General features: G+C 33.6%; 1 protein-coding gene across 1 annotated transcript in view; it reads left to right on the plus strand.

Moving 5' to 3' along the window:
* The window catches only part of LOC140447298 (uncharacterized), a 52,817-nt gene extending 36,440 nt beyond the window's left edge, over nucleotides 1-16,377 (plus strand). The window contains exon 9 of the mRNA XM_072539887.1: nucleotides 10,056-16,377. Within this exon, the coding sequence (XP_072395988.1) occupies nucleotides 10,056-10,413 (358 nt within the window). The 3' untranslated portion in view covers nucleotides 10,414-16,377. The remainder of the gene's footprint in view (nucleotides 1-10,055) is intronic.
* The last annotated feature ends 1,570 nt before the right edge of the window (nucleotides 16,378-17,947 follow it).

Raw genomic sequence — 17,947 nt, forward strand, 5'->3', positions numbered from 1 at the left:
CCTTGCCTTACTCCTTGCATGATCTTCACTTGGTCGGTCAGCTAGTCTTCGACCTTGACTTGAGCACGCTGGTTCCAGTATAAATTCATGATAATCCGAATGTCCTTCTCATCCAATGCTACTCTTTGTAGGGTGGCGACCATCTTCTGGTGCTGACAACGGTCAAATGCCTTGGCGTAGTCAATAAAACAAATATAGACATCACAACTGACATCGCGGCATCTATGAAGTAGGACTTGTAAGGTGAAAAGTGCGTCACGTGTACCCATGGAATTGCAAAATCCAAATTGCATTTCACCGACATTTTCTTCGCATTTCTTGTGAATTCTGGCATGTATGATTTTAAGAAAAACCTTAAGTGCATGACTCATAAGGCTGATAGTTCGGAAATGTTCGCACGTTTTCTCAGGTCGTTTTTTGGTAGTGTTACAAATGTTGACAATAGCCATTCCTCTGGGATATTACCTGAATTGTATATGGCGTTAAACAGTTCAGTTAACTCCTTCGTGCTCACTTTACTCATCACCTTAATAAGTTCAACTTGTATTTCGTCCGGACCTGTTTCCTTACCATTCTTAGACTGTTTTAAAGCTGCTTTTACTTCGCTTTCCTGTATTGACGGTCCTGTCATGCAATGTATTTTTGGAAGGTTACCTCAGTATTTCCAGAAAAGTTCTTCGATGTACATTTTCCAGGTCACCAACTTCTCCTTAACAGTCGTCGACAGGTTCCCGTCTTAGTTTATGAGGAGGTGTGTGTGTCTCCTTTTGTATTGATCAGTGGCTTCTCGAATCTTTCGGTGGATATTTATATGATCGTGTTTCAGTTGGAACTCTTCGATTAGTTTACATTTTTCTTGCATTCATGTCTCCTTGGCTCTTCGTATTTCTTTTTTAATTGTTTGGTTGATTTCTTGGTATTTCTTCGCGTCCCTGTTTTTCATTAATCTCCTTTGGTCCATAATCTGTAGAATGTCATCAGTCATCCATTCTTTATTTTTTACTCTTGTTTTCTGTTCCAGATGTTATTTTCCCGCATGTAGCATTACGTTTTTGATATAACTCCATTTTTGTTCTACACTCTGTTCTTGTTGTTTAGCGGTTTCTATTTTGTCTCATTTCATCTCTTACGTTCTGACGAACTACGGGGTCTTTTAGAGTGTCATAATCCAGGTTCTCTTTAGCTTTACTCTTGATGAGTTTCTTTAGTTTGAGGGCTGGCCCACTAATGGGTTGTGTTCCGATGAGACGTCTGCTCCTGGGAAGGTCTTCGCCGAAGTCAAGCTGTTCTTGAATCTTTTTTAATGAGAATAAAGTCTGATTCATCTGATTTCTGATGATATTGTTGGCTGTATCGGCAGGTGACTTTCACGTATAAAGTCGTCTCGGGGGAAGTCTAAACCAGGTATTAGCAATGGTAAAATCTTCTTCCCGCAAAATTGGATAAGTCGGTCTCCCCTTTCGTTTTTTTCGCCTAAGCCGTGTTGTCCGACGAGGTCTTCTATTCTGCTTTTGCCAACTTTGGCATTGAAATCACCCATGATTAAGGTAAGCTCGTTCTTCTTGGCATATTTTAGTGCTTTTTGTACTAGTGCGTAGAACCCCGCTATCCTCCTCTGGCTTTTCTGATGTTGGAGCGTAAATTTGAATGATGTTCGTATTAACGGGCCTGCTTTGCAGCTTCATCAGAATGACTTTATCAGAGAGAGGTAGCACGCTGATCACAGCCCCAGCGACCTTTTTGCTCAGAATCACCGCTACGCTATACCAGTGATGTGGTTTATCGCTTCCCTCATAATATACTATATACTCATCCACACAGCACTGTCTCGAGCCTCGCCATCTCATTTCGCTGATTCCTATTACGTCGATATTTAGTCTTTTCATTTCTTGAATGGTGTTATGTATCTTTCCCCCTTCAAACATACTTCGAACATTCCAGGTACAGATTTTTTGAACGTCCCACGTGCACACTTTTTCTCTATTACCGTTGAAATATTGGTAAGGATTTCGTGGGTTGACGACCTGGGAAGACTTACATCTTCGTGTTCTTCTTCCCCTTCTGGATCTTGCTATCCGAAGTCCATGATCAGTACCTTTTCCAAATTAGTTTACATTAAACATAATGTCTGTTCTTCCGTAATGAAAACCCCACCGCCACCTATCCATAAAAACTAGTACTATCTCTGGAGCGGATTTGAAATAATGATAAAATTTATAATCATTTGGAGATAGGGTTTTAAATGTATTGATTATAAAATATATAATTTTCAGATAAATAACGAATAGTATATTATACGTCGTATGTTACTGGTTTATTATGAAGAAATATTTTTTATTTAATAAAAAAATGACATTGTTTATAAAGAAATTAAGGCTTTAGAAAATTTATAGAATAATATGTATTGTCTTCCAATGATTTAGATCACGGTTTCTCAAAGTGGGGGGCGTGAGGACATGTCAGGGGAGGCGCGAGACAAGAAAATTAAATTAAATTTAGGTAGTCTTTCTAAAATTCTAAATTAACTCTGATGTTTAAAAAATTAAAACAAACCACTGTAATATCTGACTTTACACATAAATTTGAAATCGAATGCTTGAAAGAATGGAATGTGAGACTTTCAACGTGGCAATAGCGCGTATTTGACAACCGAACGTTTCCAAACACTTCCTCCCTCCTTCCCTCCCTTCACCAGATGCTGGCCAGCTAACCGCAGCTAATCAATTGCGACTCATTGTTTGAGATACCTCGGCCTAGCCTGGACGTATTATTGGATTATAAAATCGTACGTGTTGTGAAATTTTAATTGTCGTAGTTGACTTTCATTGATTTCGTTGATTTGAGTGAGAGAAGTTATTAAAACCAAGCTGAGCTCAGCAGAGAGACGCAAGTATAATGATGAATATATCAAATATGGGTTTATTTGTATGCGTAAAGATAATGTCGAACATCCTCAGTGTGTAATTTACTATGAAGGATTAAGCAATGATGCAATGAGAACTAATCGTCTTAAAAGACATTGATCATCCAAACACAACTCTTTTAATGACAAACCAAAGGAATTTTTGGTTACAACATCTAAAAATTTAAAACGTATGAAGTTGGACAGTACTGGATCTACAGCTCAGTCATCTGAAAAAGTGCTTGAAGCTTCATATGAGTTATCACTTCTGATTGCTAAATAAAAAAAAGATCCATATTGTTGGAGAGAAGCTTGTTAAATCGTGTTTGTTAAAGGCATCTGATATTATTCTTGGAACGCAGAGTAAGCAAAAGTTATCTCAAATACCTCTTTCTGACAATACTGTGAAACGCCGCATTGATGATATAGCCGAAGACATACAAAACCAGGTAGTTGATGCAGTAAAACAATCGCCATTGTTTGTCGAAAGAATGAAAGACGAGCTACTCTTTTATACAGAGTTGGAGACCACGACAAAAGCTATTGATGTTATGAAAGCAGTGTCGGACTTTTTTGACAAACATGAACTCTCTTGGCAAAAATTGATCGGTGTATGTACGGATGGAGCGCCTTCAATGCTTGGTTCTCGCTTAGGATTTATACAATTGGTAAGAGAGAAAAATGCTGATATGCCTGGGATACATTGTGTTATACATCGACAAGGCTTGGCAGTATAAACTCTTTCAAATGAACTGAATGCTGTCTTAAAGTTGTGTATTAAAGTAGTGAATTACATAAAAACAGTGCATTGAACACTCGACTGTTTAAAACTCTTTGTGATGATTTAGGGAGTGATCACAAAATACTGCTATTTCATACAGAAGTACGACGGCTCTCAAAAATATGTTGGCAAATGTTGGCAAGTTTACTTGACCTTCGAGATGAAGTAATCACCTTCTTGGAACAGCAAAAGTAAAATGAACTAAGCGTGGCCTCCAAAAGACGTTGTACTTAAGTAATATTGGCTTTTTTGTCAGACATCTTTGCAAGGTGGAGACTCAAATATAGTTACTCATCGTGATGCGATCGAGATGTATATTGAGAAATTGCAACTGGAGACGTAAAATATCAGCAACCCCCTGCAATTATTCGAGTTTCCCTAAAATAGAGTCAATCTCAGAAGAAACGCGCTTCAAGGACATTTATGAAGGATCAAGTTTGAAAATCCAAATATCAAACTATTTGGAAAGCCTAATTAAAGAGTTCCAGAAATACTTCCCAAACACGTGTGACGATAGTATTTTCAGAATGTCAATTGACCCATTCCATGTCTACATAGACTCCCCGCTTGAATCACTTCAAGAAGATGCTTTGCAATTCCTCTGCCAAATACAACTTTGATATAATGGACAAACTTTCATTTTGATTAAAATATTTCAAAGTGTATCCTACTGTATCATGGGAAGTTCTTCGTTTATATTTGTCTTTTTCAAGCACCTATTTGTGCGAAAAAGCATTTTCAACACTTGTGGCAATTAAAACAAAGTATCGGAATAAACTTGATGCTGCTAGTGACTTGCGTTGTGCAATTACTAAAACTCAGCCACGAATAGGCATAGTAGTAACGAAAATGCAAGCACATCCATCTCACTAACCAACTTAATCTATATTTTTTTATTAATAATTTTTGTATTTTATACAAATTGATATTATTGTATCTTATGGCAGTATAAATAAATGTTTTGTTTTCTATGTAATACTTATTTGTTTTTGTTTTGTTCCTAGGCCCATACAATTTATTGTTAACGTGTGGGGGGCGCGAGAAACTTTCATTTCAACAAAAGGGGGCGTAGTACAAAAAAGTTTGGGAACCCCTGATTTAGAGCGTGTATCACTTTTACAAATTACATAATCTATTTCATAAACTACAAACTATTTTCGTATAAGTATCATAATAATAATCGATAAAAAAATTTGATTTTTTAATTGAGGCACTTTTAAAAATAAATATTGAATTTTCGAAAAAAGCTCTAAAGAGCATTGTAACCTCGGAAACCTTTTTTGGATGGTGCTAGAAAGGTCACCAATGGAGACACTGCGGACGGCAGCCAGATGGTTGGTGGAGAGCGAGTCGTGGGTTCGAAACTAGCTTTTGGAACCAGGAATGGGTCCAACGGACGAAATAAGTAAAGATACGATAAGAGATATTGGAAAAGATACAGAAATAAACAAAAAGATAGATGGGTAAAATTACCAAAGATAAAATAAGATAGGGAACAGGGCGCCACTTAATTTTTTGGGGTTTAAGGAGAAAATTAAGAAACCTTAGAAAAGAAAAGAGATAAGGAAAGATATTTAGGTTCAGAGATCAAACCCAATAAAAGATATCAACAGTTAATTATTAAATAGATTTGGTTAACACTCTGCATAAACAAATAATAAGTATATTAGGTATTATACCTACTTACCTACGAAACTTAAACAGCCTGATCTTTCTACTGGTTAAAGGTATAGTTATATTTAAAGGTAAAAAGCAAATATTCAGAGTTATGGTTATATCAGGGAACTTTGTTAGGAGTCGACAAATAAAATACATACATAAAACAATAACAATATATTCAACAACAAAATTATGACGCTGCTGAATGCAACACAAGTAATAAAAATACACCAACAACTATGAAATGGTGGTATACATATAGAAATAAGCAGAAATATAATTAGAATATGCCTTTACAAATATATATAATACAATAATGTACAAGTATTGGCGTATCTCGAGATATTACAGCAAAAAAAATGAATAAAAATTATAACAAACATAAAAGATAACAAAAATTAATAAAATCTAAATTTACAAAAATACAAAAAGGTTACTGAAATGAAAACATAAAAATTTAACCAAACCGCACTTGTTTAAGTCGATTAGCTATCTCGCACTATTATTTAATGATAAACTGAGACTTAAATGTTCATAATTATTACTTATTGAAATTTCTTAGTAGCTGATGGAATTTGGTTCGTACCAAAATATTGACTGTTCTTTAAATTGCATGCAAAATTCAGTAGCTACTCTCAACTACATTTGAAGACATGTATGAACTTTAGATACGTCCAGATAATGGAAGATGATATGATACCATACCATATTACTCTCCCAGATAAGTGGAGAACTAAGATTATGCTAACTTACGGTAATTCCTGACGACTGCTGCCTTAATTCACTGAAGTTAATACTTTACTTGTATTAAACACTGAATTTAATTACCATTAAAGGTACTTTATGACTATATTTAATCTAATATAGTATAAGATAAAAAAACTCAAATAAACAAGTGTATACACACTTATAAAGAAAATGCACAGATAAAGTGACACGGAGACGATAATGTAAGCTAAGCGTCTTAACTCGACGAATGCCCACCGGTAAGTAACTTGGTTTCCCTAAAATTTTACAAACTACCACAAAAAAAAGAAGAAGGGATATCTCCCACTCAAAAATCATAGGCCAGTTGTATGTATTTCTGGGAAGGCAAAAAGTTCTAACTAACGTCGAACCTAACGGTACCCTTCTAGCGAGGAACGTGATGAAATATATAATCCCTTGCATTAGGTTATTATAGAAAAACATTTCTACGTGCCCCGACGATATCTAACAACTTTATCATAAAGGAACCCGGCCTTCACCGAAAAGCATTAGTTCTTTTCATACTCCGGATTAAGACGGAAAGGATTAAAAACCTTTCGGACGCAGGGAAATTCCGTGCATTCAATAAAATTTTGAAGATGGTAAACCGAACATGAGCGTATCATCACGGGGGTAAAAGGAATAAAAATAATAAATATTTTAATTATATAAAAAAATGTTATAGTACATCCACTAATAATTTTCCAACATAAACATGTCTCATTCTGGTATCAAAGAGACCGCCTTTCAAATCAAGGTTGTCAGACATATTTCCTAAAATTCCTAAGGTTATATTTAAAAAATATTCTCTATTCTCTATTCGTTATTATTCAATTGCTAGTCAACGAACGACACTCTTAAAAAATAATATGAACATATTCTCAAAAAATATATATATAAATTAATTAACTAGGTACTAATATTTACATGGACTCTTCACTAATGAATTAAAGCAACCGTGAACTTTGTATATATTACTTATATTCTAAGTAATTTTCGAATATTGGCAACATTGTAGTCTGGAGAGAATTTGAACGTTCGACGTTGCCCTGTTGGTGAATTTAGCGGTAATACTTTTATAGATATAATGATCGACTTTTAAGAAATCAGACAACTTTTAAGAATCCAAGTTCTCAAAAACGGTTTCAAGAATTGTATTATTTTTTTCCAAATTTCATTGATTTTATACCTTACCTGGAAACATGAAAAATTGCAGATATATTAATAATGGTATTAAGGTTATATTCACTAATTTTAAACTCATGCATTATGGCAACAGCGCGAAGCGCAAAGCCGTAAATTCTAATGAACACCTGTTGTCTGGCTATGCGACACCCTAAAATATTTCCTTTTGCAGAGGCGGAGGCTTATAAGGTATAGGTAATATAAGTTATAAGTAATATTATATTTTTCTAGGATGGCATTTTTTAAGATGCATCAACTTCTGTGTTATCAATAAATAATGACAATTATGTTAATGACAGCTCTGAATTAAAAAATAAAGATTTGCACGTACAATCCCAAAGAATAGTTTTAAATATGTATGAGTGTTTGAAAAAAGAAAATATTGGGATGGCTGATAATGCAATTGTTTCGAGAATTCATGTATTAAAAAAATCGGGTATAAGACGATATTTACAATTATTAAATTAGGCACAGTTACAGATCATTCCTTAAAACGAAAGCGACCAAATAAAAAATTGGGTAGGATTGACACTGCTGCAAAAGACGTTATTCAGCGAACAGTTTACAATTGATAATGCAATTGTTTCGAGAATTCATGTATTAAAAAAATCGGGTATAAGACGATATATACAATTATTAAATTAGGCACAGTTACAGATCATTCCTTAAAACGAAAGCGACCAAATAAAAAATTGGGTAGGATTGACACTGCTGCAAAAGACGTTATTCAGCGAACAGTTTACAATTTTACAGGCACACTGACGATTCTTTTCAGTCCTTCTAATTAATTTCTTTACAGCTATCGCGATGCATCTTGAACACTAGTATTCATTATTATACAGTGTGTCGCATTTAAGATGAAGACAACTCTATATATCAGCTACTAAAATACATACAAATTTGACATTTTGCACAGTCATACATGTTGATAGTGCACATTTTTTTAAGATAGTCATCTGAAATTTAAATTTTAAACGCAGCTTACTGCGAATCCACAAACAGGGTAAATTTTCGATATTTTGCTTCGCGTTAGAGAAATCGGAAAAACTTATTTGGAAAAGTTGTTCCACTTATTGTAACCGCACATACCAAATTTCATGACAAAATTCGCAATTTTAGTTTTTCAGTATTATTTGTAATCTCAATCCTAAATCTACAATTGGCTGTCTAAAGATGCATCTCGGGACAGCCAACTGTCCGTTTTAGAATCCTGACTACAATTGAAGAGCTTATTTCCAAAGTGTCTTACATCCATATAATGAAATCCATGAAATTACAGATTTTCATACAAATTTAACATACAAATTATACAATTTTACAATTTTCATATGCACTTTTAAATGGTAAATAAGAAGTTGTTTTGGTACATATAACTTTATTCTAGACTTGAAGAAATCTATAAAGTTTAAAAAAAGAAAATTTAAAAAATCGAAATTTTGGATTTAAGACACTGGAAATAAGCTCTTCAATTAATGAAAAAAGTAAAAGTGCGAATTTTGACATAAGACTTTGTTATGTGGGGTTATAATAATATTTGGAACATCTTTTCCAAATAACTTTTTCAGATATCTCTAACTCGAAGCAAAATATTGAAGATTCACCCTGTTTGTGCATTAACAGTAGGCCGTGTTTAAAAATTAAATTTCAGTTGACTATCTTAATTGCTGGATAGACAATCTTTTAAAATTTTCTGACAGAATGAGCCATTATTTACACATAATTGTAAAAAAATATTATGGTTTATGTAAAAACTAAATAATAAGTCCAATATTCTTATAAATCACTAAAATTAACAAGCTTTAATTTGAAAGAATTAATTTGTTATTTATTCGATGTTGTGAGCCCGCTCCCATTTGAAAAAAAAACTGATTCTGTCCTTTGAAGAGTCCTATTCAAAAATGCCCCGTTTAAACAAATCGAAGGTTGAAGGGTGCCGGACATTTTTGCCGGAAACAATTCAAATTCAAAAGATCACCTTTTTCTGCTACGGAAAATATTGCTCCGATTTCTCACCAAAATCAATGTTGATACTTTAGTTTAGATACTCTTGAATCTCAAAAATACTCATTTACATATTTTTCAAGCCTCGAAAATGCATATTAGGTATCACATTTTTCGGATTTTAAATCGCCTATATCTCCAAAACTATTAACTTTTGAGAAAAATGACATAGATCTTATTTAGAGTCACCCAAAAACCTAAAAAATATTTTTTGGAGCACAAAAGGTGATATTTTGAATTTGTTTAAAAAATTGTTTAAACAATTTCTGCCCAAAAATTGAGAAATTTTCCTGAATATAATTATGTAAAAATTAATAAAAATTATATGATTTTTCTTGAAATATGCGTTTGATAACTGATCCCTTTTCTTAATTTCCACGCCAATGGTCGGCATTGACATCAAAGAACCTCAAAAGCCGACGCTTGGCAAATTGACGATGGAAAAAGTATACAGCATATTTGTCTTAAAATTCACTATTCTAGCGACTAACATGGTTTTTGGTAACCGCCCCCAGAGGGAAAGCACATATTGGGTAGATTTTAATATTTGAGCTATTTTTAACTACTTTCAAAATTTCAACCACATCGATGCATATAAAAAAATCAGTGGTTTTCTACTATGTTTACCGTCATATCCTGGACTATATAATTCAATTAATTAAGACAATGTTAATATTTATCTATGATATACATTTTCATTGGGTATTTCTTAATTTTTCACGCTACAACTCTAAAAAATATATGTTTATGTCGTTAATAAATGCTTTTTGTAATTTGTAGAACCAAAATTGCGATGAATAATCTAAATGACCCAACCTTTTCACCTCAATCAACTAATTATTATGGGCTTTATGACAATGACCTTTTTCCGAGATCTGTTGAATTTACGCACACGGATTTGAACAAGGATGCAGCTCAAACTACGATCCCTTTTATAGACATTCAACCAGTCTATTCTGACGTTGCGGTACCCTTACAATCAGCTTATCTTTATTACAAAAAAAGTCCGTCATACGGGGGATTTGTTGGTATTAACCTGCAGACTTATGATTATTCGAACCTATATAACTTTAATTTCCCCAAACATAAAAACAGAAACGATGATACAAGAGAAAATTTGGTAGAGTTAGTACATTAGAATTTGGAGCGTCATTTTATGACGTTATATAGGGGAAATATGCCTATGATGGACTCCTTAAGAAAATAACTTCATAATAATTTTAATTATTTACTTAACATGCTTTAAATATGACCACATAACATCTTGTTACTTGAACAATATGCAAATGTTTCAAATTTTTCAGAAGAAGTGATGATAAAAATCTAGTCATAATTTACTAAAATCCTTTTAAGGGTCCATCATGGGCATATAAACGCTCGTGATGGACCTTTTAATATGCCCATGATGGACTCATTAATGGACTTTTTGTATAAAATAAATAAATACCAAACTATTTTATTAAACCAAAAGACCTTTTTTTGCTTCTTTTTCTGCAATTGTTTGTTTTATATCTTCAATTTCTGGAGTTGAATTTAAATATCATGTTTTACCCCGTTTTCTACTTATTTTCTGCGGTATCTTCAGATAATCCAACTAAAGAGGATGACAAATATCTTCTACCGATATGTTTAGGACTGGCATGATGTCGATTTCTAATAAGGGGGTCTTTTTGATAAACTTTCAATCGAAGAAACATTTTGGCTCCAATGTTCCGGTGGTGAGTTCTGGTCAGAACATCTTGGCAGTAAGTTTTGTTCAGAATTTTCTCTAATTGTTCTTATAGGCGGCAAAAATTACAAGTCCTCGAAGACATCTGGATTGAACAGTTGTATTCCTGTCTTTTTAAATGCATTGATTGAATTTGATGGTAGAGCTCTTTTAAAATATGCTCTATTAAAGAGATCGGTTACTTTAAATTGAGTCATTCTGTTACCTAGATTCTGTCGCAGCCATAATTGAATTTCTTGGTCGTACTAAATTTGAAGAAGTCTAAAAAATCCAACGTCCAAGGGTTGAACGTGATGAGAACATTGAGCAGGAAAACAAAACATAATAATACGTTTTCCTTTGTAAACTGGAGAGTTTCAAAACTTTTATGACTACCATGATCATAGAGTAACAACAAAACTTTGTCGGTTTTAGAAGCCTTTGTATACCTTAAAAAATGTTGCAGCAACAGATAGAACATACCGGAAGTCATCCATCCTCTTTCTTGAGCGAAGGCTACACTTCCTGTAGGTGCATCGATCATAAGTTCATCTTTTTTTCTCTGTCGAGGAAAAATCAAAGCAGGAGGAACATTATGTTCCAACTTCATTCATTGCACATACGACCGCGCTCTGCACTACTTAAAGCACCAACTTGTTTGCGACCTTTACTACCATAAATTTTCTGATATTTCTTTTGCACAGTTGTCAAACCGGACTCATCTATATTATAAATTCTTTCCGGTGGAAACTGAAAAAATAGGCACATATATTTTGTTTATTAAAAACTTGAGCCCTTTCCAACGAAGTATTCTCTGGAGTGCGTAATGATACTGAGGATTACCCTTTCACCTTTCTCACCCATTTCCAGCCTGCTATCCTGGCTTCCTTATTAAAATTGTGGCTAATATTGTTTCTTTCAGCTACTTCGTATACAAGTTTTCGCAAATCTTTACTGGACAGGCCAAAAAAACAAGTTTCCGTAATGATGATATGGGCAGCAATTTCTTGTTCAATAGTAGAGCCAACACTGTAAAACATATTAAGTAAATTATTAAGTAGTAAAACTGAAGGTATGTCCAATTTATTTTCTTTTTTTTATGATGGACCCCTAGTCCGTTATAGGTAACGAAACAGAGCTCGATCGTAGGCAAATACAAAGCAGTAACTTTAATTTTGTTACTTTTGTTTTGACCATTTTAACCTGAAACAAAAACAAAGTATAGTATTTGACAAAAATGTAGTCATTTTATACAAAATAAATGCAACACTTAGCTTAATGTGTGTTACCAGTAAAATACTACTTACCAAAAAAAAAATTTTATTGGATCTCTCTCTCTCTCTCTCGTTGTTTCCTCATTACTAAGGATAGTGATTTCTTCCAATATTCCTAACAACTTTTCTCCATTGGTCTCTATCGGTCGGACCATCTAGTTGGTAATCGTCCTCTTGATGTTCTCTTCGTTTCCAGAAACAATATTAATTATTAATCTTTCCAAACTATCGTCACTTCTATGTCATTTTTTGCCATACCAACACGTCTCCGAACTTCAGCTTCACAGTTACCATCGTTAGTTATATTAGACCCGAGATAGACAAAACTGTCCACTATCTGGTATTCCTGTAATATGTTAGTCAGTTGAATAGTGCAAAATCTGTCGACCACCATTATTTTTGTCTTAGCTTTATTGATTTTCAGACCAACTTTATTGGTTCTGTACTCAACTCTTCGCAGGAGATTAAACATTTCTTGCTCATTTGCTGCTATAAGTGTAGTGTCATCAGCAAATCTTGGAGATTTTCCTACCAGCCACTGTTACTCCACCGGCCTATCTATTTAAAGCCGTCCTCATGACATGTTCACCATAATTAATGTTGAATAAGTCAGGACCTCTGGTCTAGTCGTACTGTTTTTATATTAGACTGGAACAGATTTTTAATAAATGCCGCCAGGTGCATTGGTGTGACCATTTCTATTAAAATGGACCACAGATTTATCCAGCTTACACAATCAAATGCCTTTTGGTAGTCAACGAAGCATATAATCACAGGTACTTGAAATTCTCTGAACTTTTCAATGAGTTGCCTCAGGTTCAGGATTTGTTCTCGTGTACTTTTACCCTTTACAAACCACGCATGCTCCTGAGATATTTGGTAATGTAGATAGGTTTTTAATCTGTGTTTGATAATATGCAACAAGATTTTACTAGCATGTGTTATTAGCGACAGACCACTATCTTCTGAAATATCCCTTGGTTAATTTCGACAGCCATGTTCCTATATCTCTCGGCATATTTTAGAGATGTAATTAGCTTTGTCTTTGTGGCACTCTTTTCTGATTTCAATCGATAACACTCTGTATTCAGCGTTTGTTTCGTATCTAATTTTACGTTCTTTTCTGCGTTGAATCACAGTCCACATATTATCGGATATCCACAGCTTATAGCCCGTGGAAACCGCTGCCACACAGTCTTTTGCTGCATCAATTACCTTATCTTTGAGATAGATCCAAGTACTCTCAAGGTCAGTATCTAGTTGGTCTAAAGTCTAAAGAAATAGCTTCGTTTAGGTTTTGTTGGAAGTTATTGATTTTTGATGGATTTAGAGACATGAGTTTTCTTAGGGGTCTTCTTTTGAGGACTTTAAAACGAACTCAAGCGTCCAATACCAGGAGTTGATGATCGCTTCCACAGTCTGCGCCAGGATATGTTTTACAGTTGTTGGCCAACGACTTCTATTTTGATCTTATTAGGATGTAGTCTATTTGATTTCTTGTTTGTCCATCTGCGCTGCGGCATGTGTATAATCTCCGTGGATAATGTTGATAGAACGTGTTTGTAATTGTCTGTCCATTAAGTCCAACTGTCCCAGTCCATTTTTCCCAGCACTCCTACAATATTTTCATTAGATGGCCCTACTTTTGCGTTAAAGTCTACTAAAATTATGATTAGTTCAAGATTCAGAATAGCGCAAACAGTTTCTTCTAGACAACCATAGAACCTGTTGATGTCTTCTTCTTATGCAGCTGTTTTAGGCGCGTATAACTGGACAAGGTGTAGGGTATTAGTGGATATTCTCATTTTAATAATTTAAATTTAATTTTAATTTTATTTCATACAGTTACTGTTCTGAACAGTCACTTGTCTGGAACTTGTGAATGGAAAGTCCGTCATATGCAGGGGTCCAAAATAGGCACATTTCCCCTACATGCTACATGTTTTTATTCTACACGATTCTTCTTTTCAACTAAAAAGAATTTGGAAAACGTTATAATAACTAATATTAATATATAGGTAATTAATAAATAAAAAAAACGTACTTGTATAAGAATAACATCGAAAAGTCGGTTTGTTTAGATTCAAGTCATGATTTAACTCTTAACTCGAAATATATCAATAAAAACTATTATTATAAGTTAAAGTCTGTCACAGACGTATCTACAAAATTACACATTTTGGGATTTAGTTGCCTAATTCTTCTACAGTTTCTCAAAAAGTAACTTCTTCTTCTTCTAGTTCCATGACCGTTATCGATCGTTGGATATTATGTTGGCTTCCATATTCGCTGTCGTGACTTTATTGACAGCAGCTCTAAATAACGATGTAGTTGATTTTCCATACCATTGCCTTAGATTTTTCAATACATTCGAAATATATTTTTAGTATTTACATTTTTTTCACATAACCTCAAAATTTATGCGAAAAAAACAAATAACCGAGATTTTGGTTTTTTCTTTTTATCTTCCACAAAAAAATTGTTTTTCCACAAAATTTGGTTAAAACTTACGCTTTTATGTTCAAAACACACTGTAATATTCTTTTGATTTATATATTTATTTTTTCCCTTATTTTGATTTAATGTTGAAAAATCTCCCTAATTTTCAATTTTTTTTTGTTAATAAAACATCCCTTAATAGGAGTCTTTTACACTGCAATCTGATCAGAACGATCAATGAGCAGTTCTGTTCTATCTGTTCTATCCTAAATTAATACTAGGTAATAAATACTTAAAACTGTAGTTGCATCCAATAATATTTCTACAGGGTCTTTCTTACTTACGGTAATTATTTATCCAAGCTCTCGTGCACACTAAGCCGCACTATAATCTGCTTTTGAACTAATCACTACATTAACTCGAAGAACTTTACCCACTTCACTCTTCTTACTAAGTATACCTAAGTATTATAACCAAAGCGCTTATATCAAGGTTAAACCGAACCCTCTAATAGCACTGCAAATAAATTGTCTCTGGTCGTTTCTTTTATATTTTTATTTTTAAACTTAGAATAGTCACTAATTTCTGAGTAATCTTCTGTGCCATCTCTTTTTGTCTCTATGTACATTTTGTTTCCGTGAATTGGGACGAAAGCAGCATAATCCCCCAGAGTTCGCCAGCTCTCTGTGATATCAAAGAAAGCGTTTTTTGGTAATTTTTGTAAGATATTACTAAACCAATTTTCAAAAATATATGCATTCATTTCTTCATGGTAATTTTCTGTCTTTCTTTCCTCAAAAAGTAAAAGTCATTCATTAACAATCTTCCAATCATTATCAATCCGATATATAAAACTATGATACCCTGTAGGGCACTGTAACTTTTATACGTAATTTGAGATAGGTGTCTGATCTTAGACAAGGAAAGAGAGGGATGCGTAATCGTATGGAATTGACTGAAGACAAAACCGGCACCAGAAAGGTTACCAGGTTTAGAATAATGGATATATATTAATAAATAGATTTTTTTCAAAATTTATAATTAAACACTGACAGAATGATTACTTTTTGAACATGATTTTATCATTACATATTTTTTAGTAGATCTACCTAGTGTTTCAGTAAATCAGTAAATTGAAGTTGAAATCACTAAGACAAATCAGTAGACCTGGTAACTCTGCAAAGGTATAATGGGCAACGTACTGGCACCAAAACATGGCGGTCACATCGAAACTGGCTTCACTTTTCGAAGGTTGATTAAATGAGCGTTACCTGTCCTCTCTCTTTCCTTGTCTAACTGTCTGATTGATAAATACCTCGAGGGTAGAGTATATATTTCAATTTGTAAAGAAGTGAGGGGAACGTGATATACTCTGCGGAGGGCAACATTAAAATTGGTACAAAATGTGTACACGTTCAAGAGACACTAAGATACTCCGAGTTAAGAGTTAACCTCAAAAAGTTACTGGTGACGTCATAACTACATTGTTATATTGAAATAGAAATAACTGATAAAGATTTAGGTATTTCTAAGGTTTATAGAAAGTACAGTTTTGTTTATTATCATTGTTTGTTTGAAAACAAAAATGTTTTAAAAATACTTAGCTATTTAGTTAGTTTGATAGGGTTGTATTTAATTTAGGTTACATTTACCTTATCAATAATAAAACATTTGACTTTTATCCTGATTTGTTTAATTGTTGTTAATTTTTATTGGGCATATTAATGGATAGTGCTAACGATTACTACACAAATAACGATGAAAGAAATAGTGTTATTGCCTTAGCAGTCGCATTGATTTGCCTGTCATTAATACGTTCTTTATGAAGACTGAAGACCAGTATGTTAGCGGCAGAAGTGCAAGTCAGAGTTACCCATACCAAGTTAACCCTATTAGTCCGCGCAACATTAGCGTGCGGATCCAGGAGTGTTAAGAACCGATGTTGAAATAAACTAAGATGGCATTAGTACTGTACAAAAGTTGCTAAATGAAGAACACAAGAATAGAGACAAAGGATCTGGGATCTCAAATGAAAATGTAGTACCGGGGATAGCGAGAAAAGAGGTAGTCGAGTCGTTAAAAAAGATGAAGAATGGTAAGGCGGTAGGTCCTAATGGAATACCTATGGAGGTTTGGAACGCTCTAGGAGCGGAAGGTATTGATATTTTGTGGCAAATGATAAGTATGATATATGAGGAAAAAAGGATGTCCAATGCATGGAGAGAGAGAGTGGTGGTATAAAGATAAAAGGGACATTCCGGACTATAAGAACTATAGACAGATAAAGTTAATGTCGCACACAATGAAAATTTGAGAGAGAACCATAGAGCATAGGTTAAGGAGAGAGACATCGATAGAAGAAAAATAGTTTGGGTTTATGCCAGGGAGGAAGACAAAGGACGCCTTGTTTGCATTGAGATAGTTGATAGAAAAATACGGCAAGGAGAAAAGAAAGCTACATTTGATATTTATAGATCTTGAGACAACGTATGACACAGTCCTTAGGCAAGAGCTATGGAGATGTATAAGAGATGTAAGACATAAATGTACGTACTGAGAAGTACGTAACATTCGTGAAGGATATGTTTTATTATTAGTATTGCAACGCAATAACAATGACAATGACAAAGAAAGATTACCGGCAATAGGTGTTGTGTATTTATTGAAGCACAGACTAACAAAACATAACTATTTATTTACTTACGTAAATAAATCAAACTATTTAATTCGGTATATCGACAATTATCGTTGCCATCGTTCCAAACATTAATTTTTAAGGTTTCAAATTCTTTACTTTTCATTTTCTTTATCTGCTTTAAGGCTTTCATGATCAGAACCACCTAAAAATAAATCTTATTAAACTTGTTCCTACAATATAAATTAAACTGAGCATAGAAGACAATGCTACAGTAACTTAATTGCCAAAATGTAGGATATGCACCGCTTCGAAATAAATTTTAAATTTCGAAATTTGGCGGTTTATTCTATATTTATCTAAAAATTCGCAACAGATATTTTACTATAGAATTACGAATGATTAAAAATACAAAATACTATAAGCTTTTATATTTTTTGGACGTTTACGTTTTTGACAAGTATATCTATACAATCCACAAGGAAACTAAGTTCCTGTAGTTAGCTGTATACCATATATTAAAAAAAAATTTCAATAAAATCCTTTATAGAAAGGTATATAAAAACCCATTCGGGCTATGTTAAAAAGACAAAACGTTTTCGGAATAAGTATTCCA

The sequence above is a fragment of the Diabrotica undecimpunctata genome, chromosome 8 (assembly GCF_040954645.1).
Source record: "Diabrotica undecimpunctata isolate CICGRU chromosome 8, icDiaUnde3, whole genome shotgun sequence".
In the NCBI taxonomy this organism is placed as follows: Eukaryota; Metazoa; Arthropoda; class Insecta; order Coleoptera; family Chrysomelidae; genus Diabrotica; species Diabrotica undecimpunctata.